This window comes from Tyto alba, unplaced genomic scaffold (assembly GCF_018691265.1).
Source record: "Tyto alba isolate M040663 unplaced genomic scaffold, T.alba_DEE_v4.0 Super-Scaffold_17, whole genome shotgun sequence".
Lineage (NCBI taxonomy): Eukaryota > Metazoa > Chordata > Aves > Strigiformes > Tytonidae > Tyto > Tyto alba.
Genome location: NW_024881279.1, coordinates 5,445,070 through 5,469,303, shown reverse-complemented (window position 1 = coordinate 5,469,303; position 24,234 = coordinate 5,445,070). Strand labels below are relative to the sequence as shown.

General features: G+C 39.6%; 2 protein-coding genes across 10 annotated transcripts; one reads left to right on the top strand and one right to left on the bottom strand.

Annotated features, from left to right (window-relative positions):
- Positions 1 to 3,194: 3,194 nt before the first annotated feature.
- Positions 3,195 to 7,882, top strand: LOC104369220 (myeloid protein 1). The gene is made up of 7 exons (XM_009976699.3): positions 3,195 to 3,262; positions 3,747 to 3,879; positions 4,754 to 4,905; positions 5,447 to 5,617; positions 6,360 to 6,474; positions 7,043 to 7,212; positions 7,651 to 7,882. The coding sequence occupies exons 1-7, from the start codon at positions 3,217 to 3,219 to the stop codon at positions 7,839 to 7,841; spliced, it is 978 nt and encodes a 325-aa protein (XP_009975001.2). The 5' UTR covers positions 3,195 to 3,216; the 3' UTR covers positions 7,842 to 7,882.
- A 1,595-nt stretch (positions 7,883 to 9,477) lies between these two features.
- On the bottom strand, positions 9,478 to 23,760 carry LOC104369221 (F-box/LRR-repeat protein 21). 9 transcript variants are annotated; one of them, XM_033006226.2, is made up of 8 exons: positions 23,583 to 23,760; positions 21,022 to 21,079; positions 19,963 to 20,058; positions 18,587 to 18,727; positions 15,632 to 16,083; positions 14,052 to 14,174; positions 13,183 to 13,354; positions 9,478 to 11,827 (listed from the first exon to the last, which is right to left on the bottom strand). In XM_033006226.2, exons 5-8 carry the CDS (start codon positions 16,001 to 16,003, stop codon positions 11,184 to 11,186), a joined length of 1,311 nt encoding a protein of 436 aa, XP_032862117.1. In that variant the 5' UTR covers positions 16,004 to 16,083; positions 18,587 to 18,727; positions 19,963 to 20,058; positions 21,022 to 21,079; positions 23,583 to 23,760; the 3' UTR covers positions 9,478 to 11,183. The 9 variants fall into 9 exon arrangements, with proteins under 9 accessions (XP_032862117.1, XP_032862113.1, XP_032862115.1 ...); XM_033006222.2 differs by lacking the exon at positions 23,583 to 23,760 and adding an exon at positions 23,323 to 23,576; XM_033006224.2 differs by lacking the exon at positions 23,583 to 23,760 and adding an exon at positions 23,449 to 23,576.
- Positions 23,761 to 24,234: the final 474 nt, after the last annotated feature.

Genomic DNA, 24,234 nt, shown 5'->3' with positions numbered 1-24,234 from the left:
TGCTGATGTTTCTGCTCAAAGGCTCCACTACCCTTACCTAGGTGTGTTTCAGTTTTCTGGATTTTTTTCTCTGAAAACCTTCTTCCATCATTTTACCATCTGAATTTTCTCATTAAGAGATAATGTTAAGATAGTTAATATGTAAAGAGGTACTAGTCTCAAAGTTTCCAAAGTTTATGAACGCATGCATGGCAGGTACCATCTATCCAAAAGTCCTGGTAACTGGCAGCGGACCCTCCTGAAACACTACATTTACACAGCAGAATCACAGTATCTTTGGAAAGGCTGAATAGCAAAGTAGGGATTTCTCCTGGACATCATCAAGTTTAACTCATTCCTTGCCTGTTGATATCAGCCCAAACACTTGTATTTGCCCGCCGCACTCTTTCTCAGTCCATGAAAAGACCACGAAGGGACTTACACCGCCAGGGAAGTTACTACTGACATAAAAGGGGCAAAACAGGGAACTCACACCGTTCATGCAAGAGAAAGAAGCCAGAGTTTCCCAAGCCAGCCCACCTGCTTCCGTGTGCTGCGCGCTGGCTCCTCTCCATCTCCTTGCTGGCTCCCCGCCGCAGGGAAGGAAATGCTGCAACTGCAGCTCCCAGGGGCTGTGCAACGCCGGCCGGTTGTTCCATATCCTTCTGTTAGTGTGTGCTAAGAGGCCAATTCGTGTCTTTCACAACTGCACCTACCAACTGTTATATTAACATCTCTGTTGCTCAACACAGAAATCCCACCAACTTCATCCCAGAGCTTCCTCATGCCCCAGGGGTGAGGTCTGCACCTTCCAGCTCACCCAGGAAAGATGGGGAACGCACCGAGAAATCTCAACTGCGATATCATGCACTTGAAAACTGTTTTATAAAGAATACTTTACCAGAAGGGCATTAGATATATTATTGCAACAAATGACATTTTGACATAGAAAGAACAGAGCAAGACACAATGCTATTAAGATCTTTTATGAAGAAAATATAAAAAAATGTACACAGCTATGAGCAACTTGGAGTCAGCTCTGTAACACAAATGAGATGGGAAAAAAATGCAAAGAACAGGCAGCTTAGAACCACTTTACAAAGTGTCAGACTGCAAAATAGGACTTGGAGAAGAGCTTCTTCAGTGTCTGTGCACCTGTAACACAGGTGTACTTCTCTCCTCATACCTAACTAGCTTGGCTTTACACCCAGCCTTTCCTTCACAAGACTTTGTAGATTGAGGCACTGCAATTCCTTCCTCAGTAAAATTAGGAGCATGTGAGTTCACAAAAGTCTATAAAAATCATTAGCTTCTCAAGGCAGGTCTGCCCCAGGTAAAATTTATATAATGAGATATTTAAAACTCTACTAGTGCAAACTAGCAGTCAGAAATAAGTCAGAAATAAAATCTGGTTGAGAGAGATCATTACTGCAGAAACCCCACTAGAGACCCCTCAGCTGGGAATGGCCAGGCACCAACAACATAAAGTCTTTAATTTTTAATGTTTTTTTTTCCAGTAGGGAAAAAAGCTTACAGCAGCTAGTACCAAGCTACCCAAGCTCGGAAATACTTTATTACATCTGTGCTATGAAATCTTCATTGAATGGTGCCACACATACCACCTCCCTTGATGATCCTCTCTGCTAAGGAGAGCTGAGGGGGTTTGTGGAGAGTTCGTGCCAAATGAAAGTGAATAAGCCTGGAAATCTGGAAGGAATATTACACAAGCGATCCCAGCTTGTAGTGATGCAGGCTGTTTCTGGCAAGGGTCACACAAACCCACATACTCCAGCCTTCAGTTCAGAGGTGAACAGCATCCCCAAATCCTGAATACCCACCGAGAGCTCTTACCAGCACCTTGTATCATTTGTAAGCCTAGACTCCATTATATTGAGCAAATTATAACCAAAAGTCCCATCAGAACTAGACTGAGAAGACATAACATTTATATAAATACTTGTTTGGTGGCTTTCGGGTGTGAAAAACAGCAGTTCTTTCTGGCAGGATGAGGGAGAAACATCAGGGGTAAAATCAGAAAAGTTACTTGTAATAACCTCAGGGAGAGCTAAAAGATTGTTTGGGGGTTAAATAGTGGCTGTAAAAAAAGGCTTGGAACCACAAGCAAAAATGTTGTCTCCATCTGCTTGTTCTGTAGAGATTTTCAGAAAACACAATGTACAGATGCTCTTTGAAAATTAGAAGTGGGGCAGAGAGACATCTGTTTCTCTTCTGAATAAAACCTGCAGGACTTCCGGAGGTCTCTGTAACTTGGGATATCAGATAGTTTATGTGAAAGCATCATGAGTCATTTAAATCTCATATTAACTAAGACAGGTCCGTAAAGAAAATCTAATGTTTTTCTGCAAGTAGTGCAGAAAAATCAGACTGAAGGATTAAGAGAGAGACCCTAAGAATCATGCTTAATAGTACAATAGCTGAAATCAAGCAGATACTAAATGAATCATTTTAAAACCTAGAATGTTTTAACTCTATGTCAGTTATGCCATGCAACTTGAGTTTGCAACTGTTTGTTTCAGAACTTGAAGATGTTTTAGTAAGAATTTAGTTGTCAAAACCTAGGGTTTCAGTAGAAAGACTTCATGGATTTAAGTCCAGACTAGGTGATAATTTCAGCTGAACAGGAAAAAAGACATACAGATGCTTTTGCATGGAAACATTTCTTAGCCTAAGTGTATACTCATGGTACACAAAACATTACACCTTCACGTGTTCTCTATCACTCTGTTAGGAAGCACTAATGGGCACATACACCTGGGGAGGAGGTACTGAAATGAGCAGCAAAGGACAAACTGGTTATATCCACTGCGAATTTTTGCCCATCTTTTCCCTCCAACTCAATCCTCTGAATCATACTCTTGGCTTCTACCATTTTTGGCCTAAGTGTGTCCTTGCTTCAGGAGGGGGAAGAAAAGGTATTAAGAAACAGTTCAACCAGAGCTTCCCAAAATGTGGGATTATTCGTTTCCATCTGTTACCGTGTGCTAAGAGATCAGTTATCTTATTTGTCTTTCCCAACCAGCTCTAACAACTGTTAGAGTTTGTAGACATCCTCAGCACCTAATATGGCAACACCATCTGCCCAGAGCTGGAATACTTTGCTCAAGACTGATTGGCCAAGACACCAGACTTGGGCTTTCAGAAACACATAAATACCCCAGGCAGCTACTGCTCAATGTCTTTGATTTGATCAAAGAACACCGGCGAAACTGCCACAAAATGCCGGCTCTCAGTCTGGTATTTCTGGTCAGCTTGATGTCCACTGGTGAGTTGAGATTGCTGTATTGCAGTTGACTGGTTTTAGGCAGACACTCATGAATGATTGAAATTTGCTCTCACATAAATAATGCTAAATTTTTTCAATCTGGTTTTATGAAGAAGTATGGTAACGTTCACAGTTATGACTATTATAAAATATGGAATTAGGTGTGCATTTAGTCATATATTGAAGTGTTTAGAGGTTTCATAAAGAGAGATTGATTTATTTCACAAGTTAATACTAAAAATATTTAACTATAGCTTTGCTTTGGTTTTAGTGTCTGTACCTTAAAATAAGACCTCAAGAAAAAGGGATCAAATCTATATAGCAGGTTATACAATGTTCTTTTACCTACAGTTTCTGAAACGTTAAACTCCCATGAGCTCACATCTTCCACTTTAAAGACCCTATTTTGCATCTTAACACTTTCTGCTGTGCTGTACTAAGAACATGGTTGAATTTTCCCTGTTTTCCTCTTTTGCATGTGAAGTTTTCGCCAAGCAGTTGGACACACACCCACCCCAACAACAACACAGACACTGGGCACAGATCTGCAGTGGGAACCCCACCAACAAAATCCGGGGCTGTGATAGATACGGCTGTGGCCATTTCGGTGCTGACAGGTAACGCAGCGGGGCATTGGGAGTCTGGAGCAGAGGGGTTTGCTGTTGCTTTCCCAAATGAAATGTTCACACAGGAGAATGAGTGAAGTTTAACCAGAGTTGACTGTTGTCTGTGGGGCTTCTCACTCATTTTTGGGATGTTACTTGGCAATCTCACAGAAGTGCAGTAATACCGCTGCTACTAACTGATGCATGGGGGAAGAAGTGAGACCATTACATGAATTAGAAGCCAGAGTAAAGGAAATAGAAAGTATCTCAAGCATTTGTGTCATTTATTCTTGTTGCTTATAGACCAGATATTTAGCTAACATTCAGCAACAGCTTACAGGAAGCTAAACAGATTGATTCACACAAGCTAAAGGTCTGTCAGCATCATTGTCTTTAAATAGGCACCTCATAACACAGCAGGTTATATTTCCCTGAAAAATGCTTTTATATGTAGAATGACTCCTGCCCTTCCTGAATTTTCCTGTTGTCTCCTCTCCCCAGGAGCTGTAAGAAATGTCAATGCTCATCAAGCAACTTCCAAATTTCTAAATGAGAAAATGCCAAGCATATGATTTTATTTTATACCAGCAGAGATGTATTTTGGGGTAGAACAGAGGTACTTTTCTACAACAACTTGAAATACACTATGTTCTTGGGAAAATTAAAAATACACTTAAAATTTGAAATCTCATCCCCCTTTAAAGAAGGTCAGAGTAATTCACACATTTTGCAATAAAAAAAAGGATGGATAAAACCCACTCTTTCTTTCCAATTTCATTGCAAATGCAAAAAGTTTGTTAGACAAGCTGCAGGTATCCTACTGTGTCAACTGATCGATCTACAGAGGTTTAGCCTGACAGATTTCTCTAATTGCATATGTCTCCAGGCACAGTGGTAAGGGAAAGCATGGGGGCGTGGACGTCATCTGTACCGATGGAGCAACCGTGTACGCTCCTTTTAGCGGCCAGCTCTCCGGACCCATTCGATTCTTTCATAATGGAAACGCCATCGATGATGGAGTCCAAATCACTGGATCAGGCAAGTAATAACAGCAGATAGGTGTAAGGCCTGCACAAGTAATCACTTCATTTACTCAAGTAAGGTTTCTGTGGTTCTTCAATTCAAGTGAAGTGTTGATTAATCTTACACCTTCTCTAGTTCCTACTCAGGCATAGCTAGACTGCTGCTAAGAAATATCAGAAATCAGCACCAGCAGTCTGTGGTCCGTTTCCTATGCTTTTCTTGGAGAGGAGGGAAGGAGGGACTTGAAAAACAGGCAGCAGAAAAATGACCACCCCAAACAAAATTTAAAAAGGAAACAGTAAAAATAAAGCATCAGAAATACGCCCTCAATTTTGCTGAGAGGGTGTTTTCCTGTCCTTATTTTCCAGCTCCCTCTTTTTCTGTTTTTCATAAAAATCCAGGTGATTTTGATTTCAGGATTGTTGGTACTTTGACTACATTTTTGCTTCATCGTTACAGTCTCCAGTAAGAGACTAGCACAGAAGGTTTCTTGCTCACCCCAAGAACAGACACAGCTGATGTTTCCTGATCTCGCTTCCTCTCCCATCTCTTCCAGGTTACTGTGTAAAGCTCGTCTGTATTCACCCCATCCGGTACCACGGCCGAATCCAGAGAGGGCAACAACTTGGGAGAATGCTGCCAATGCAGAAAGTGTTTCCTGGCATTGTCTCTCACATCCATGTTGAGAACTGTGATCACTCTGATCCGACTCATCTACTTACACCTGGTAAAATACAAACACCCACCCCACTCCATACTTATTAGTAGTATAATGAATGAAAATTAAGTTATTAATTAATTTCAAATAAGGACAATACCAAATAGCAATAGTCCCCTCTGCCTTAGGTTCTCCCTGACAGCAACATCTGAAAGAGAAAATATGCGTTATAAATACAGCATAACAGGACTGCAGGCTGTCACAGGAAGAAGATACCAGCTTACCAAGTTATATTTCTTGTCCCCCCATTATACAGGAACATCAAGTCTCAGCACTGAGTCAGACATCTCTTTTGTTTGTACCCTTTCAAGCATTAGCAACGTTTTCAGTAATGCATCTTAGCAGACTTGGAGATGATTCTTTGCAAATACAAATACTACGTTGGCAGTAATGGAGAAGAGGACTTGAGGAGTCCAGTCCCATCAGTCTGGGCACAGAATAAGAAACAAAACTGAGTCTTTTCCTGTCTGTCAGATTATACTCTAGGAACCGTGACATTCTGAATTTTTGTCTTTAAAGCATGTTCCTTATAGGAGATAACCCTAGCCTAGAAACATTACAATCCAGTCTTAAGTGTCCATTCTATTTACATTTCCTAAAGGATTACAAATTCTGTGGAGGAAACAATCCAACTAAATGCATGGGATGTAATTTCAGTATGTTCCTACCCAACTAAAATTAAAATGTAGCCGTTACAAATGTGCAACAATTAATACCTAACTTTGTTGTGCTGTGCTTCTGTATTTCAAAGTTGTTCCACCATTCTCACAAAAAGACAGACGCTGGGCAACACTGTGCTCTGGGAATCCAACAAATGAGATAAGAGGCTGTGATAGGTACGGCTGCGGATACTACGGAGCTCCAAGGTACTATAAATGGAACACGTGGGGTTTTGGGTCTTGTTGCTGCTCCACTGAAAGAGAGTTTAACTCTGTTTAAGCCATTTAAGAAATACAGTGTTGAAGGCTTAGGTTGGACATGAGGTGACATTTTCACTACAGGGGTAATTCAGTACAAGAACAGGCTGCTCACATTGTTCTTAAAACCTTTGTGCTTGGAAGTTTTTATGACTGAGACTAAGCCGTGCCAGACCTGACCTGGTGTTGGGAACAATCTTGACTCAAGTGGAAGGGTAGACTTTATGTCTTCCACAGGTACCTGCCAACCAACATTTCTGTGACTCTGCAGTTCTATTTAATGGCTTTTTTTTTAAACTCCAATTTCCAAAACTGCAACTGTAACGGATCATCGACCCTACATGGCATTACATCACCTACATCAAAAAGCTTTTATAGATTCTTCAACCAGTCAACTATGTCAACACTGTGTCAGTACAAACAAGCCATCTCCAGATCGCGCAGCATGCTAACTCACGTGTCTCTATATAATGTTAGGTCTGATAAGAGACTTCTCTAATTACATACTTGTTTCCAGACACGGCGGTAAAGGAAAGCACAGTGGTGAACAAAAGCACAGTGGTGTGGATGTCATTTGTGCTGATGGAGCAACTGTGTATGCTCCGTTCTCTGGTGAGCTCTCTGGACCCATTAAGTTCTTCCACAACGGAAATGCCATTGATGATGGAGTACAAATCAGGGGACAAGGTAAATTGTTATTTTTCATTTAATAGTTATTTGTCTTGAGGTCATATAGTATGTATCACCTTGCAACTAGCCAAGTAGTTAAGCAAGGTGCATGTTTTGAAACACTGCATCTTCTGTCCACTTACATGCAGAACTTTTGCTCCTGTTAGAACACAAATAACTGAGTTCTACAGAATGTCTTCAAGCTCTTTTCTTCACCAGAGGAGGAATTCCCGCCTTCTCCCAGCCTCCTATCTTCCTTCCTCCACCAAACCAACAACTCAAACCACTATCTCTATGTTTTTTATGACCACAGTGTCATTGCTATTTTGCTATTTCCACTATCGCTATTTCAGTGGAAAGAACAAGGCAGAAAATGTTGATATTTCTGAAACAGAGTAAGTATAGAATGAACGCCTCATCAGTAATCCGCTGTTCTCCTCCTCTTGTTTTCATCAGGATTCTGTGTAAAACTAGTCTGCATCCATCCCATCAGATACAACGGTAGAATTTCTAAGGGACAAGTCCTTGGGAAAATGTTGCCAATGCAAAGAGTATTTCCTGGGATCACATCTCATATTCATGTTGAGAACTGCGATCACTCAGATCCTACTAGCAATCTTGAAAGTGGGAAAGGGCGAAGAGAGTGAAATGGAAAAGTGGTAAATTCCAAATAAATTCATCTCAGCATCAAAAAGTTGTGTTTTCTTGTGATGCACAACAGTTTATATTACTACTGATTCAATACTTTGAGCCTTACATAATACTGCAAGGTGCTAACATTAGTATAACTTCCAGGTACCAATTAGGTACCAGTTTTTAAGTACCTGTAACTGTTGTGAACATTGTATCTTAGGCTAATTGACAAACGTTACTTGGCAAAGAAGATTACTTCAGATTTTGAAGGCACTCAAACTGAGGAAAAACTAGAGGAAAATTTATGGAAACACTCCACAAGGCAGAAAAGGTGCTGTTAGACTTGTCATGCCAGAATCACCAGTGTCTCTATTGGATGGCAAAAGGGACTCCAAACAGGGAAAAGAGATTCAAGTTTTTGTTGGAATTTGCATTTACAAGAGAATTGGGAAATTAGCAATGACTGATTATAAGCTTTCCAAGAGACTGAAAAATCAGCAAGCATAAAAATGAGCCCACCCCCTCATGTGGCTGAAAAGGTGCATTACTGTTGGCTTCTCCCTGTAACATGGACTTTTCAGTGACCCTATAAATCTCCTCAGCATATCAGGTGTAAGTTCTGTACTTCATTTTGAGGGGCTTAGTTACTCTAACAAACCGTATGATTGCCTTACGTGCTTTAGAGATGAGGTCTTCAAAAGCCCGTGCAGGGCAGCAAAAACAGCAAAAGCCAATAAAACAGACAAAACTTTCCTTAGCTAGGACAAGGCAGAGATCTGAAGCACAGGCTACTCAAGGAATGGGAGGAAGTACAGGCAGCTATCAACAGGTTCTTGCCAAGTGCAGCACCTCCACTGCAGTCATTCAGGAAGAGCTACTTAAGAAAAATACCTAAAGCTACTTTACATAAGGCAGTGTTTCAACACTCCTCCCCCAAACACAGTGCATATACCATAGCATGACACAAAACAAATCTAATACTAAAACTACAAAATTCAACATTAACCTAATGTCAGAACTTACCTTTCCACTAAAATTAGCTTCTCACACTACCAGTGAAGAATCATTATTTCACACTAAGGTACCAATTTTGTTGGCATTTAATTATAAACTCATGTATCAATTGGCCTTACTTGTTAAGATCAGTCAGAGGAGCAAATGGGAAAAAAAAAAAAAAAAAAAAAAGCATTGGATCAAAAAATCACAGCATTGATAAATGCCGGCCCATTTTGCTAGAAGCTTGGAGCTGGAGCAGGCTAATGTTCATGGCTTCACAGAAAAGCAGCTTTAGTAAGAGGGACAGAGAAATGGACAATATTCCAAGAAGCATTTTAACAGTTTCCTCCTGAACTGTTTCTCTATACAGCCACCAGTGCCTGATACTTCATGAATGCTTTTATGTTGGCAAGAGACATCTGAAGGACTCTAGGACTTACCAATCATCTACAAGATCTGTCCACACTCCATTTTACAGTTTCAGCATGTCAAAAATCCTGAAGTTTGAGGCATGAACATGAAATGACAGTGACTAATTTGCTATAATCCAAGAGTTAAACATTCCTACTGCCTCTCCCCAGGTTTGTCAAGTATGTGGTTTCTAACAGGAGAGAACTCTGCCTAACAGAAGGACATGGTGCAACAGATGGATAAAAGTCTAGTAGCAGTGCACATATTGGATCACTTTATTATGTTTATATTTAAAGCAAACCACAGATCTTAAACCAAATACTGTTTAGAAATATTTCAGTCTTTTGTTTAAAAGACAATTATAATCTCCTTGATTGTGGAAGCAAGCGCTTGGGTAACAGGAGCTAGTAACCAGAGTCAGATGCTTCTTAGCTGTGCAAGAGGCAACAATGCATTGCTGATTCAGACAGGCATTATATGTTATCTTAAATCCTTCAGTTTGCAACTGGGAACAAGTCTGTCCAAGACAATGGTGTCTTAACCTGTTAGCTGTTATTTTTGCGGTGAATAAGTACAGAAAAAATGTCAGTTTATTCTGATATAACAAATACCATCAGCAAATCAAATATACACTTCTCATTATAAATAGAAAGTTAGAACAACTACAGCATGAAAGTAATTACAGCAAAATTTTCATACAATGCATTTCAGTGTGCAGAATGTCAACACAAAAATATATACTCTAATTCACATCAACTCACCATTCCTTTCCCCTTTAAAGAAAATTAAGAAATAAAATAAAATATTCTTCCTCAAAAAACAATTAATAGCAACAAGTATTAGAGTCCTGAATTAAAAATTTTAGGATCACCTCCAACAACCCTTACTCTAGAAATAAGGGCTTACAGCACAGCTCTGCGAGATACAGGCAGGATTGCTACAGGCCATTTTGGCTTCTAACTGACAAATAATTTATTTTCTAAGTGCTCTAAATCCTTGATTCCAGATGGAAAGTGATCAAAGACAACTGTATTCCATCTGATCCCACCTTCTCATTAGCTACTTTCATGAGATCCTTCTTATCTTTTAATAACGAAAGGATGGAACAGCATTCAGACATCAATCTTTGTAACCAAAGACTTGAACTCTCTCAAATCCGGAAGCTATTCCTCATACTCTGGTTGTTTCCAAACTTTGTCATTCACCCAAGCAATCAATCTAGACCAAACTTCTAAATTCATTAATTTTAACAAGATCTCTTTCTCGTCCATTTAATGCATAAAACAGAAAAACAACATATTGTACAATGCAGCCTCTATGGGTTAGCTAATCTGACAAAATTATTTAAAGTGCAATGTAAAACTGGGACTTTTTGTAAGCATAGGTTTATTAACCACAGCATTTTAATATACTGGCATGGGTTTAAACTAGATTATATCTGAATAACCTGGGCTAGTGCAAGTATTTTAATGTAAAGCTTTTACATTTATAACATGAGTATTTTGAAAAATAGCTGCGTAAAACATTATGACAAATAATACTGAATTCCAAGTTGTATCCAGCTTCCCATAGATTGTTAAAGTAAAAAAGTTTCTCTAGTCCTCTTCTGACTACACTGAAAAGACTAAACAAAGACATGAAAAAAAAACAGAAAGCAAAAAACTTGAATGTGAATGGAACATTTAAACTGAAGCTCAGAGCAGGCCAAGTTCACTGAAGTTTATCTGTAAACTACAGACAGACTTTCAGATTAAGCGTACTTCACACTTTTGTTTTCTATTTCAATATAACATTGACAATCTAGAATGTTTTGTTGTTACACTATTAGAGGTCCTCAAAGTAGAAAAACTCAAATCTGGAAGTAAGTTTTCACATTTCATTTTTAAATTCTTTATTTGCATAGAAAGCAACACCCCATTTCTACCATTTTATCCGCAGATATAGAGAATTTACCATGTTGGCATCATATCAGGAAACCACATTCTTCCAAGGTGCTTGGAGACTTCCAAATGAAGTCGATCCAAGCTATAATCATTATCTGGAATCAGTACCTCCTCCATTATAGAAAGCTGGGTAAGCCTGCCCCCACACATTTTTACAAATTCAATAAAACCTCTGCAAGTTACTTCACATTCACCAAGTCCCATTGCTGTTAAGTTCTTACAGCGCTCAGCAATCCGAATAAGTTCGTCATCCAAAGGTTGAAGTCCATTAGCACACACAACCAACTCAATCAACCTTGGGCAATTCATGCCGATACGACCTAACATTGCTTTGCTTACTGCACGACCAAAGTAAACGTGGGTGACAGGGGTTTCCTCTCTGAAGAAAGCATCAAATTCTTCTTCATATAAGAAGAAATACATCACAATATTGACTTTGGGGGAGTGTTTAACAAGAGCATCCCAGCTTTGCTTTTTAATAGTGTGAAATTCAGCTTGTCCGGGATTTTCACTCACAACATCTATGCGAAGGTGTTCAAGATCAACATGTTTTTCACTTGAAAGGGCCAGCAGTAGTTCATCACTTAATATGTAGTAGTTCAAAGCCAGCTCTTTAAGTCCATGACACTGGTCAGCAACACAAAGAATTCCTGTGGAATAACAACAAAAATGGTAATTTCATGTCAAATGAAAAGTGAATATAAGCACAGTTGTTTGCTGTAAAGCTCAAGCAAATACTAATTCTGTTGGCTAGAGTATTCATGTCTATATCCAAAATCCATGAAATAAATTCTAGATATCCACATACTTTTGTGGGATTTTGGCCATATACACTTATCAGTGAAAGAAGCAAATCTAACTGGTCACATTCATCTTGTATCTGCGTATCTTTCTTCCTCTTTGCCATTCCCTGAGCAGAATTTCCTCAACTTTGAGGAAACAACTGAAATCGGGTAACATTCAGCTGAAGTTGCCACTGTTCCCTTCCCTAATAGTCCTTCCCTCAACATTCATCTAAGCATTCTATTTAAATGACCACCAGCAACCTAGTTTAAGAGCTATGTTAAAACAGACCCTTCCCTGAACTAAGACATAAATAATATATCTGCCCTTAATCTGTTGGAATACAAATGATACAGATTCAATCACCTTTTGTGGACTCTGGAAAAAAATATAGGAAAGACACCAGACCAAGATTCCCCTTCCTTAGCACTACAGTTTCAGGAGAATGGTGAGAAGGGACCCTCTGAACTTCCTGGCAAGCCAGTACTTTGAAGGGAGTGAGCCCTTCACCAACCAATGCTAAAATGAGCAAGTTCATACTACCAGATCTGGACACAGGGGGGCACTACAAAAACTGAAAGACTCTCCATCTTGCACTACTATTTTTTGAAATTGGTACACACTCCATGTTTTTAAATGTAACTTTGAAGTATTAACACTTTTGCTCAGTAAGTTAAACTCACAGCACCTTGCAAAACAATTACTGACAACCGCTCTCATCTCCACCATCCCACCAACCAGCAGCTGACTCATGGGTTGAGGATTTTTCATGTGTTCCCACAGAATGACAGGTAGTTAAGTTTACAAAGTTACACTCATTAAGCAGCACACTAGTTGGCCTAACACAGAACTGGCAATGAGCATCATGTCCATGGAACATGTGTTAAAGGCCTGCACTAATTTTTAAGGCTTTTCCTCCTTAAGGCTTATTATCAGAGGTATTGAAGCAGCTGAGAAGAATGTAAAAATCCCCGGAATTCCAGAAGATTCAGTCAAGCAAGGAGCACCTCCACTTCATTAATCCAACTCATTCAGTAACACAAAGATATTATTCTTCTTCCCCTTCCAACTGTTCAAAGCCAGGACTAGGTCAATAAAGGGCCTCTGCTAAGAGATTCAGAAGAACACTAGAAGTTTTATGAATAACGTGTTTCAAACTAAGTCTCGACTATTGTTTTATGACAGTTTACTGCTACATTTTTCATATATATTCACTACTCACCAGCAGGTGATACATGAGGACAGCTGCTCATTTTTAGCAGTTTTAGAGTATCACTATTGTTAGCAACAAGAACCTTCAAGGAAGGATCATCAAGCGGTGTATCATCTATCTTGATTGATGATAATGACTTGGAGTTTACAAAAACTACTGTCAGTGCTGAAGCAAAATGAGCCTGTTTGGAGAAATTGAGGGAAGAAGAAAAAAAAAATCTTAGGAAAAGATAGGCAGAACTTCAGCATCTAAACCTCAGGTTTTACATGCACAGAAAGTATGAATATAATCACTTCTTAGGCATCCCCTCTCTTGTGTAACAAGGAAAGGCTTACTTGAATATAAGCATAGGAAATCTCTTCTTTGTTTAAAAATAAGCTGCTGTGTGTGACAAAAATTAACTTTATGCTCAGTACGTTAACTCATCCACTCTGATTTATCTTTTCACTGTAATAAAACAGAGGCAAGTGGACATTGCGGAGAGCCTGAAGTATCTAGAATTTATCTGCATAAAAAAGGAAATGGCATTTGTTTTATTTTCAGGAAAGTAATTCTGCTGAGACCTATAGAGTCAAAAAAAACCAACCTAAATATTTTAACAATACATTGCATTGTATCTTTTACTCTAGAAATGAGGAAACTCAAGCCTTCTAAATTATTCCCCATCTTTATGCCACAAAGTATCAACACTACTTAACTTAATGAATGGAATCAATGTTTATTTTCCTAATACTAATGGATGTCACAAATTAAAGAATATACACCAATAAATGCAGACTGTTTCATAAAAATTACCATCAACTGAATAACAACACATAAGAAAGCTAAACTTGTTTAATAGTGAATTAAGTCACTCCAGTTAGCTTGCAGAATATTACCTTAGAGACATTCATGAAGCTTGGTTTTGCAGTAGAAATCAAACCCAGTGTCTTTATAGAACAGTTCACTAATTGAGAAAGGATGTCACAGGCTGCTTCTGCTGACTCAGTACTACTGTCGACCTACAAAAGCAATTTTAAAACTAAGTAGTAATTATTTATTTTTATTTAGAAAACAGCATCACAGATACCCAAGACTGCAAGTGCCACACCCACTCAGCTGTACTGCACCAGACTGCATTTACCACAAGGACAAAGCGCAACATTAATTAGAAATTTCAAGACAAGAACAAGTTCAGGAAAGTTGCTATTAGAAAATTTTCCCTGAGTATGACTGTCTGGTATTTCTCATATGAGCTTAAATCTAAGCCTTCTCTTTAAATAATCTCATGTCTTCCTAAACAACTGGAATTAATATTGGTGTTATAATAGACAGTGGTATGAATGCATCTTTTTTAAAATGCCAATTCTAGACTCCTATAACTGAAAAAAGGCTGGATAAACCCTAGATATACTCCAGCAAACTAATCCATTTACCTGCAGGGATACCTTTGCATGTAGAATAATTAACTGATTCTCAATTCATCTATAAGCCTGATGACTAACTTTGGAAAAAACACTATTTCATTTCACCTTCTTCGTCTGTAGTAGCTGAGATGATAAAAGAGTTGCTGACAAAACATAAAAGTTGCATTAAGACATTATAATGTCAATTCAATACAACCAGTTCTATGAAGTGCAGAAGCTACAAGTATTTAATAACTGATTATCTATGAGCTGCTGTGCAACCAAATCACAATGTCTCCAAATGTAAAACTGCTACCAGTGCTGAGAAAAAGCTTCTGATTTTCATCTTAGCTTTAATATAAATCCTTCTGCTTTTCCTTCACAGCTTAGAACTATGACCTCCTCTGAGAAGTGACTGCAAAAAAGTGAACAAAGCACCTGTAGTTCCAACTATGATCTTCTCAGATAAACAGAGTAAACTGTATCAAGTATTCAAATTAAAGAAGTCCACATTAGTGTAATCTTCAGACTACAACCATAGCCTTCATTTTTAACAAGTTTACTATTACTTAATTATGTCCTTGCGTGTCAATAACCTGAATGTATGGGCACAGCATCTTTCTCCCTTACTCATACTTTTTCAAAGCATGAGTCTAAAATTTCAAGGCATTTTTCACTGTATAGCCTTATTTTGCAAATAAATTATACACACAAGACAAATTTATTTCCTCAAATGCTTCCATGGGTAAGAAATATTTATCTGCACAATAATCTGACGAGTACTCACTTTGACACTGATTCACAGAAGCTATGTATTCTGTATATTCTGAAAAAGTATCATTCAATCTTTAGCACGGTATTGCATGACGTTAACGCTTTCTTTACTTTGTAGAGATTAGACTGTAGAAAGTTGAAAGAAACCATGTGCATGCATGGAAATAAATTGTTCCAGTAGTGGCATTTTTAAACATAAGGCTTCCCAGGTGCAACATTTCAGCCAAGTGACATAAAGAAGCTGTATATATTACGCACAGTAACATGACAGAACAAGCCTCCATACATCCAAGACTTACCTTGAAGCTGACGTACTGCAGATGATCAGCATGCCTCTTGATAATCTGCTGAATGAGATCAGGATGTGTAGACTTTAAGTAAGAAGTAGCTGGCTGGCTAAGTTCAAATTCAAATTTCCTCCAGAGATCCGGGATATGAAAGATTTCATTCCACCTTCGACAAACAGAAGATGCCCTGGCTCGATCTACTAAAGACAGAAACTGAAAAATATGCAGAATAATATGGTGCGGAAGGCTTCCCCAGTCCACTGAGGCATGTAAGTCAGATTTACCAAACACTGAACCATATAAACAAGATTTCTGTTTTTTGCTTCTCTGTGATGTTTGAGGAGCTTCATTTTCAACCACAACTTCCTGTCTAGCTCTCTTCATTGTGAAAGTTTCAGGTACTGGAATGATCCAATGTATTCAAACTGCACAGTTTTCTGAAAGGTCTCACGTACAGTAGGTCTCTAGAAAAACACAGAAGATTAGGGGAGGGAGACAAGGCAGTGGAAACACAGTAAGAGATAACAAGTTAGTAAAACTTAAATATAGTACATTACTATGAAAAAAAGGTATATCCATATGTCAATATCCAGTGCGCAGACATGAGAAAGGACCTTCTTTCCTGATACTTCTATTTTGTACAACTTGGTTTGAATCTGGGGAACTTGGGTTTGTTAATTTACCAAATGTAGTTTCATGTGTTAATACTCCACAGTATATACAGCACTTTGTGGAAAAAAAAAAAAAAAAAGTATTTAACAGCAATTTAGTTTAGCAGTAGCAAACTGTGTATGTTTAAGTTTAAACTCAGCAGACAAACTACAGAATCTACTCATGGTTTTTAGAAGAATTTTATCAACTGCAGAACCCAATTCATAAACTCCCTTTTTAAACACTAATGAACTTGGAACAGACTTGTTCAGATGAATCAGATTCAAAAGCTTTGATTGCCTGCTTCCCCCACTGCTTTGCTTTCTTGGTTTTTTGTTTTCTTTTGGTTTTTTGAATCATGCCAGACAGAGGAAAAATGTTGGTACAACAGCAAAAATCTTCAGGGGCCACTTATCAAAACAGGTCAAAGTAAGTAAGGTTCACATGCTGTTTTTCAGCAGAAGAAAAAGACAGTGACCCTGGAATACAGCAAACTGCATGAATCTACTTCACTGAGGAACATTTGCCACTCGAGCCAGTGGCAATCTACTCAATCCCATTCTAAACTGAATTCTGTTGTTCAGCAAATTCTCAAGAACTGTCTTAACTGTTTCAAACACTACTTCATTTTACAGTGGGCTAAGGCCCCTTCTCAAATGTCCTAATTAGATGCTCAGCTAGATCTTCCCTCTTCCCAACCAGTCTGAAGCTACAATTTTCAAAGCAACTATGAATTCTTCAAGAACGAACAGAACACGTTATCTATTTTTACTGAACAATCTTCCACAGCAACCCTCACAGCATGCTTTTTCTGGACTGAAAATTGTCCACGGTACCTTCATTATGGTGGAGGCTAAAAATGACAAAATCCAGAAACAGCTGCCAGAATACAGACTATCCTATTGAAAGTGTATCTGTCATTTTCCCCAGTTTATAAAACCTGATCTGTATGGCTCATGAGGTATCTGATACACAAGTGTAACTCCATTTTTATGAAAAGAAAACACGTGCATTCTTTGAGAAGTGGGAAAGAACAACATAGTCAATTAAGAGCTGTTCATATGACCAGCTTCACTACTGTTTATCTTCCTGACAGTCTCAATCACCAAGGAATTTACTCCAGCAGGCTTCAGAAATCTTCATTCAATCTTTTTAAAGTTCCACTTATGATAATGATAGGTGATAAACACAGAAGGATAAGCTAGTAACACTCTTTAAATTATACTTAATAACAGAAGCTTTTCTTCCCTGAATAGGCACGTGTCTTATGTTAACAAGCAAAGACAGCAAGTCAAATAGAATGAAGAACAATGTTACAAAACAAAGCAGTATTTCTAAACAATTCATTAGTGTTACTAATGTAATGAAGATGCAAGCTCAGCATGAATAAACATTTTGTTACTAGACCATTTTCTCAAATTATCATCCACACAACCCTGTTTTATGACTTTTGAGTGCTGTCAGTCACACAATGAATGGGCATTCCAAAGCATTATGTGTGGATGTAGTAATTAACCATTACATAACTCCCAGTTGCTCATAGCCTTGCTAAATTTAGCAAAGGCTAAGTACCTCTTGAGTCAAATGACTGGGTTTTTTTTCCTTCCCTCATCCCTCCTTGGGAAGAATTCCACAATTAACTGTTTCCTAAAACTGAAGTCCAGAATGAAAAATGAAATTAAAGAAACGCTGTTGTCTGAGAAGTTTCTCTATGCTTTTGCTATTCTCATGCAAATCTGCAACATCTTGGTAAAATGTAAGTTTCTGATAAAAATAGAAATTTTCACTCTCTCATTTTAAATTTATTTGAGCTTCACAGGTGCTATTCTGTCTCCCACAAAGAAGTTTTGGCACCTGAGAACTACCAGAAAGGGTACTCCCCTAAACCATAAGGCCAGGCTGTAGACCAGATGCAGCATATCCAGTCCAGATGTATGAAGACATGTGAGAAGGTATGCATGGCATACATAGTATCTACACTCTCACTGATGGAACGTGGCCGTAATGTGTTCTTGTTGCTACATCTCTAACACTGATAACTCTAGAACTTCCATTTTTAGTATTCTATATTTCAATACTTTAAATCTAGCAAAATGACATTATATTACTCACTGGGATGCGAAGCCAGGAAAAGGTTCCATTGGTTATTTATCATACAGTTTTATCAAACACGAAGCCTTAATATTTACTGTGAAAACGTGAATACTTAAACTATGAACAGTATATATGTTAAAACACAACTGAAGTTAGCTATATTATAGTTCCAGGTGGTATAATCCAGGCAGTATTCAACCATGGGCTTACATGCACACATACCTCCAAAGAATGTGGAAGGTCCTGTCAAGTTACCAGCACCATTCTGGTATCTGAACATCCATCCCACTGTTGAGTCATCCTGTATGTGTGCATGGATTCTTTAACCAGAAAGCAGGGACGGGTCCCAGAAGATGAACTGACCTGTGAAGCCACCGACCAAATAAACACAGTTCTGCAACGTCTGGAAGACTCACAGGAGGGAGTAAACTCAGTTTTGGAACAAAAACTGAGATTAATAGTATACTCTGCACTCCAAGTCAGACGTGGAAGCAGAACAACAGAATGTGACAAGCAAATTACTTTTACCAAATGTTGTTATCTGAAAACTATCATTTAACTAATGGGATGGTGTAAGTGTTGGCACAAATCTAGTTTTTGCATCATCTACAATTTTAGTCACGACAGTACTCGTATGCAACACACATATGCCTCTGAATTCTTGAGTATTACTTAGAGAAATTATGAACATGGATAAGAAGCATTAACTTTTTCTTAGTATTTTTTTCTCTATCTTAGTATGAAAGAGTATCTTGGTCTGCTATAAGAAAGTATACCCAAAACATCTAAATTCAGTTACCCATTTTGCATTATTTGAAGATGGTTGAATTGAAAGCTATAGGAACGGCTACACACATCTTAAATTATGACACTTTTGAAATGAAAAAGTGGTTTTAAAAACTGAATTACAACTTTAGGATGTTTACAAAGTCTTGTATTCGACTAGTAATTACAGCTTTAGAAACCTTTTAACACTGAGCTTTTAAATAAAAACATGGGAGACATGGAACGTTAGATTCTCCTGGGTAATATCATCATATTTTGAAAAACTACCCAGTTAATATCAGCTTTATAATTGTAAAGTTTGTCAGGTATAGTACATCTGTTGGTTATGAATACAACAAAAGAAGCTGTCCCTATATCCTAAGCAAAATCAAACTCAAGTATTGAAATCTGTGTCAGTAATGCTGTTGCTCAGCTCATGCATCAGAAAATTTAATAGCTGCATAGTGACACTTGTCTGTAATTAGAAAGTTGCTATACATTAGTAACTCTGGTCATAAATGGAATCTGAAGAAGTCTGGAATTTATGATGGCCTTGGATTGCACAGTCAGTCTACAAGTATTACACATATTTTGTGAAGTGAGCAGACTGCCTGTCTGATAACTCTGAGTGGCACATAAAATTCAGTTGGAGAAGCGCTGTAAGTTTCTAACTCATAAAAGGTAGTTTTATAATGACACATGTAAACCGAATACATAAGAAACATTCTAATTGAGAGAGCAAAACACTGAGATGCAATTTAAAGATTCAGCATAGAAGTATATTAAGTGTAAGTTTATAAACTGCATAACTTAGTTTGAAGTGGCTTTCTTACCTAAAGAATGTTTCCAAATTACAATAGGCAATAAATGAATGAACTGAGGCAGCTTCAGCCATGGGGCACTCACAAGCATCTGTCTGCTTTTCCCTCCTGTCCAGATAAAATGCCACAAAAACTTCTATTAGTTTTGAAAAAACAACCCCTTGTATTACATCCCATGCAAAAATGATAGGAAAATATGTTGACATCAATTTATATACTTTCTTGCTTTAGTAAAGGAGCTTGAAGGCATCATCTTAAAACAAGGTAGTTCATCCCCCATTGCAAATATTGTGTCATTGACAGAAATGTGAGGTCAGATCAAGTATAAAACAGATGGGAAACAAGTGTTGCAACTGCATTTACATTGTACTGGCCAACAGTACAGTGTAAACAGTAAGTTATTCAATATCTGCATTATCTTTACCATTAGTGGCTAAATTTGGTAAACAACACTGTCTATAACTACTAACGTATCTAAGAGTCATGGAAAATGTAGGGGAAAAAAAAAAAAAAAAAAACACACAAGATGTTTTTTTCTTGCCTCTTTCCCTTCACTGGCAAGTCTGTCTATTGGCCTAGGGAACTATGTGACAGATGAGCAAAACACAGGGGCCACATGGCACAGCCTCCTGCCACCAAACATGAAGCAGCCTGAAGTCACCAGCCTGTACAGCCCTGGGCACAGTGGCACAGGGCGAGGAGCAGGACAGGAGCTGCAGCCCATCAGCAACACCCAACCTGCAGCCTCCTCCCTGTTTATGAGCTCCCAGAAAGCAGATGACAGTCTGTACAACCTGGAAAGGATAGCACGAACTACCAGATCAAGGGGGATTACATTAAAAGTCCCCCTACCTCCCTCCACGCTGTTTTAATACTACATTACAGATATGTTTGTGTGTCAGTGTCTTCCGTCATAAGTAATCATTCAAAGTTTTACCCCCAAGAATATCAAAGTTTGCTTTTGTAAAAACACACCAAATAACCGAAATCTTCCTCATGATAAACTTTATATGCCTATCATGGTGGGGGGTGGGGGGCGGTGGGGAGGGGAAGAAGGGAGGAGAAGCATACCCTTCCATCTGTTCTAAACTCAGGATTTCAGTATTCTTCCCAACACTTCCCAGTGTGGCTGCAAGCAAAATAATTGTTAATAGTAAAATAACATCTGAAAATCAAGAAAAGGACAGTAATGTCTTTTTAAAGTAAGAAACGTATCAAATACAGTTCTATTAATGTAATTGATAAAGACTAGCTACAATGTTCAGCAGGCTTCTGAATTTCACAAAGGTTTGTACTGTTTACCTGTAGCAGCTGAATACTCCCTCCTAACCACAGACCTGATGAAGCGAGCTTCTCTTTCACAGACCTGTCCTACAACCCCTCAGTTCAGAAGGAAGTCTATGCTTTTACATTGCAGATAAAAGCAAAATTTTAGATACATTAAAAAAAAAAAAAAAGTTACTGCAAGTTGTTAACAAAAAAAAAAAGTTAATCATGTGTACAATCTAACGATGCTTCATTTAAGAGTCCCATGACACAAGAACCATCCAAAGCAGCTTAAACCATGACAGCTTGTAGATGCAGAAACATTTATATTAAAAAATAACTAGTTATCAGTGACACAATCAAATACAAGCTTGTTATATAAATAACAGTGAATTGTTAGTCTAAGGTAGAGTTACCCAAATTACTATCAAAGATAAACAACAGCAACACAGTTGCTGAAATGAAACACTCTGATGAGGTTTATCAAATCTATTCATAACCTCAATTGTGTAGAGCAAAGTATCAAATTTTGGTGCACTACTCTACAGCCTTTTTCCTCTATAAACTTTTTGACCTCAAATTCAAGTATTTTGCACAGCCGCATGTTATCCTACTCAAACAAACTCAAATCCACAAAAAACAAGAATCCAGAAAAATTCAAGTTAAAGAACTGTTTCTGCAGCTTATCCCAGTAACAGAACTGTAAACTTCTGCTAAAATTAAGATGTTAAAACCTCTCCCATGACATGGGGTCTCAGCAGGGGATTCTGAGAAGTGGTCGGCATTGGCTCAGCTATGCTAGCAGCTGTTCACTACCTCCAGTGCTCCAACATCAGTTGCAAAGAAGAGGTTTTATTACTGTAACCGAACATATCACAGATTCAAGCCACAAAGAAGTAACTGCTTCCTCCAATTTGTACATTCCCCTTTCAGTTCTCAACACCAGGACTCAAATGGAATTAATAAACTAAAACACAACAGACCCAGGTTTCTAATAGATACAGTAAAAAAACAACCCAAACAAAACCAAATTCAGCAGAAATGAAGCTACTGAGAAATAAAAAGCCTTTCAAACACCTAAGCTTGGAAATCCACTGGGATAAAGTACACGTCATGATAATTAAGCTTTAACTTTCTAACACGTGGAAATTAATGTTTATGGATCTACCTTTAACAGCTGAATACTTGTCACATTAATCATAGCGTCTTTTAAGAAATCACAGTTCAGTGATAGTATCATGGTCACCCACTCACAACAGTAAGGAATTCAGGCTCCATCTGGGGAAGGAGAGCAGCAGATGCTGCACACAAGAAAAGCAGTGCTGGAAAGCTGTTGAAACTGCTGTTGCAGCCTCAAATTCAACTGCTGAGTATGTTTCAAAACGTAGATCAAACACACATTTTAAGCTTACATCTCAGAAGATCTAGTCCTTCAGTATGAAGAGCTCCAAGATTTAAGCTTTTTCTTCATTTAGGACACAGCGATCTTTTAATGGGTGGCATTTTTGCTTCTGAACATGATTTTTCTTTTAAAATCAATCCTCATTTTTTTCAAAACTGAGCCTTTCTTTCAAGGGATTTATCTCATTCTTAGTACGTTTATGACAAAACCTCAGAAACCTAAAAATAACAGCATCTATCTAACCACCTTCATGCTTGCATTAAACTAAAGAAATACAAACACATTGTTGCTTTCAGTGTTATTTAGGTGATAAAATTTAGCCATTCGTGTTCTACTGATGCATTATTTTCAAAAGAAACTCACCCCCATCCCAGTAGCCTTTGGACTAGGAACAACACCCACGACTCCCCTTGTTTTACTAAATAACACATCCGAAGCTCCACAGCTCTTTTTTAAAGAGTTCTCTCCAGGGCTTACACAAGCATTGCACGACAGAAAAAACCCACCGCATTCTTTCTACAGGTTTCCTAGAAATGTTTCGAGCCGACTTTCAAGCCATTCAAGCTCTTTACACTGAGAAAAAAACCCTTCCTTCCTAACCGACGGCCCCGAGCATCCCCAGCGCCCCGCTCGCTCGGATGTCCACCCCTCCAGGTCCCTCTCTCCGGTTATTTCGCCTGCGTGGGGACAGCCGGGTGACTTACGAGAGGGTACAAGCCGACAGGAAAGCCCATCAAACCCTTCCTGCACCGCGAGGTTTGGAGGTCGTTTCCCCTGACCGCGCGGCACAAGCCGGCTGCGAGCGCAGGGAGCCCGGGGCAGGGCATTACCTCTCCCGCCAGTATCTTCCGCAGCCCTCCTGGAGGCGAGGGGAAGGACGGCGGCCCGGTGACCTGCCCTCAGGCCGAGGGCGGGGGTTTACGAAAGCCACACGCAGGCAGCAGCCCCGCTGAGCTCAGATTACCTCACGGCTCAGGGAGAATTAAGGTGCCCGGCCGCAGCGTGCGTCTGGCTGGCTGGGTCTGCAGCCCGCGGCTTCTCCCCGCCCGCCCGGTCACGGCGCTGGCGCGTCCCCGTCCCCCGCCGGCTCGCAGCGGCAGAGCCCCGGCAGCGGCAGAGCCCCGCCGCCGCCATCCCAGGGCGCAGGCGCTGGGCGAGGCCTCGGGGAAGGCGGCGGCTGCACGTGACGGCCGGCGCCATTTCGCGGCCTAGCGAGCCGAAATGGGGATGGGCGGTGGGGCGAGGCCGGCGGCGGCGGAGCCGGTCGGGCCACGCTGCCAGGCGGGGCGGGATCCCGCCTCCCTTCGCCTGGCTGCGCCTCTCCCTTCCCAGAGCAGCGAGCGTGGTTCCTCCTCCTCCGCCTCCTCAGGCCCTCGCCGCAGGCTGCGTCCCTCTCGTTTTCTGCCTCGGGTATTCCGCATCGTTTCCTGGTGTGAAGTAGCTGTAGCCCCTTGAGCCGGGGCAGCAGTGGAACTTGGAAACTGTCCCTTGAGCCACTTCAGGAGGTCATTACCGCCAGGCACAGCCTTCCCTTGTCCCTCCCTTGGGAGCCAGGCCTCTGTGACAGCACTGCGGCACTGCCTGGGGGCCCGGAGGATCAAACGGGAACGGGAGCA

Bases quoted from the DNA above. Each gene is read 5' to 3' on its own strand.
- LOC104369220 (XM_009976699.3), top strand. From the start codon at position 3,217: ATGCCGGCTCTCAGTCTGGTATTTCTGGTCAGCTTGATGTCCACTG. The intron at 3,880-4,753 runs GTAACGCAGCGG...ATATGTCTCCAG, and splicing joins GGCCATTTCGGTGCTGACAG to GCACAGTGGTAAGGGAAAGC. The intron at 4,906-5,446 runs GCAAGTAATAAC...CATCTCTTCCAG, and splicing joins AGTCCAAATCACTGGATCAG to GTTACTGTGTAAAGCTCGTC.
- LOC104369221 (XM_033006226.2), bottom strand. From the start codon at position 16,003: ATGAAGAGAGCTAGACAGGAAGTTGTGGTTGAAAATGAAGCTCCTCAA. The intron at 13,355-14,051 runs GTAATATTCTGC...TTCTCCAAACAG, and splicing joins GCTTCATGAATGTCTCTAAG to GCTCATTTTGCTTCAGCACT. The intron at 11,828-13,182 runs GTGAGTAGTGAA...GTTATTCCACAG, and splicing joins TCCTCATGTATCACCTGCTG to GAATTCTTTGTGTTGCTGAC.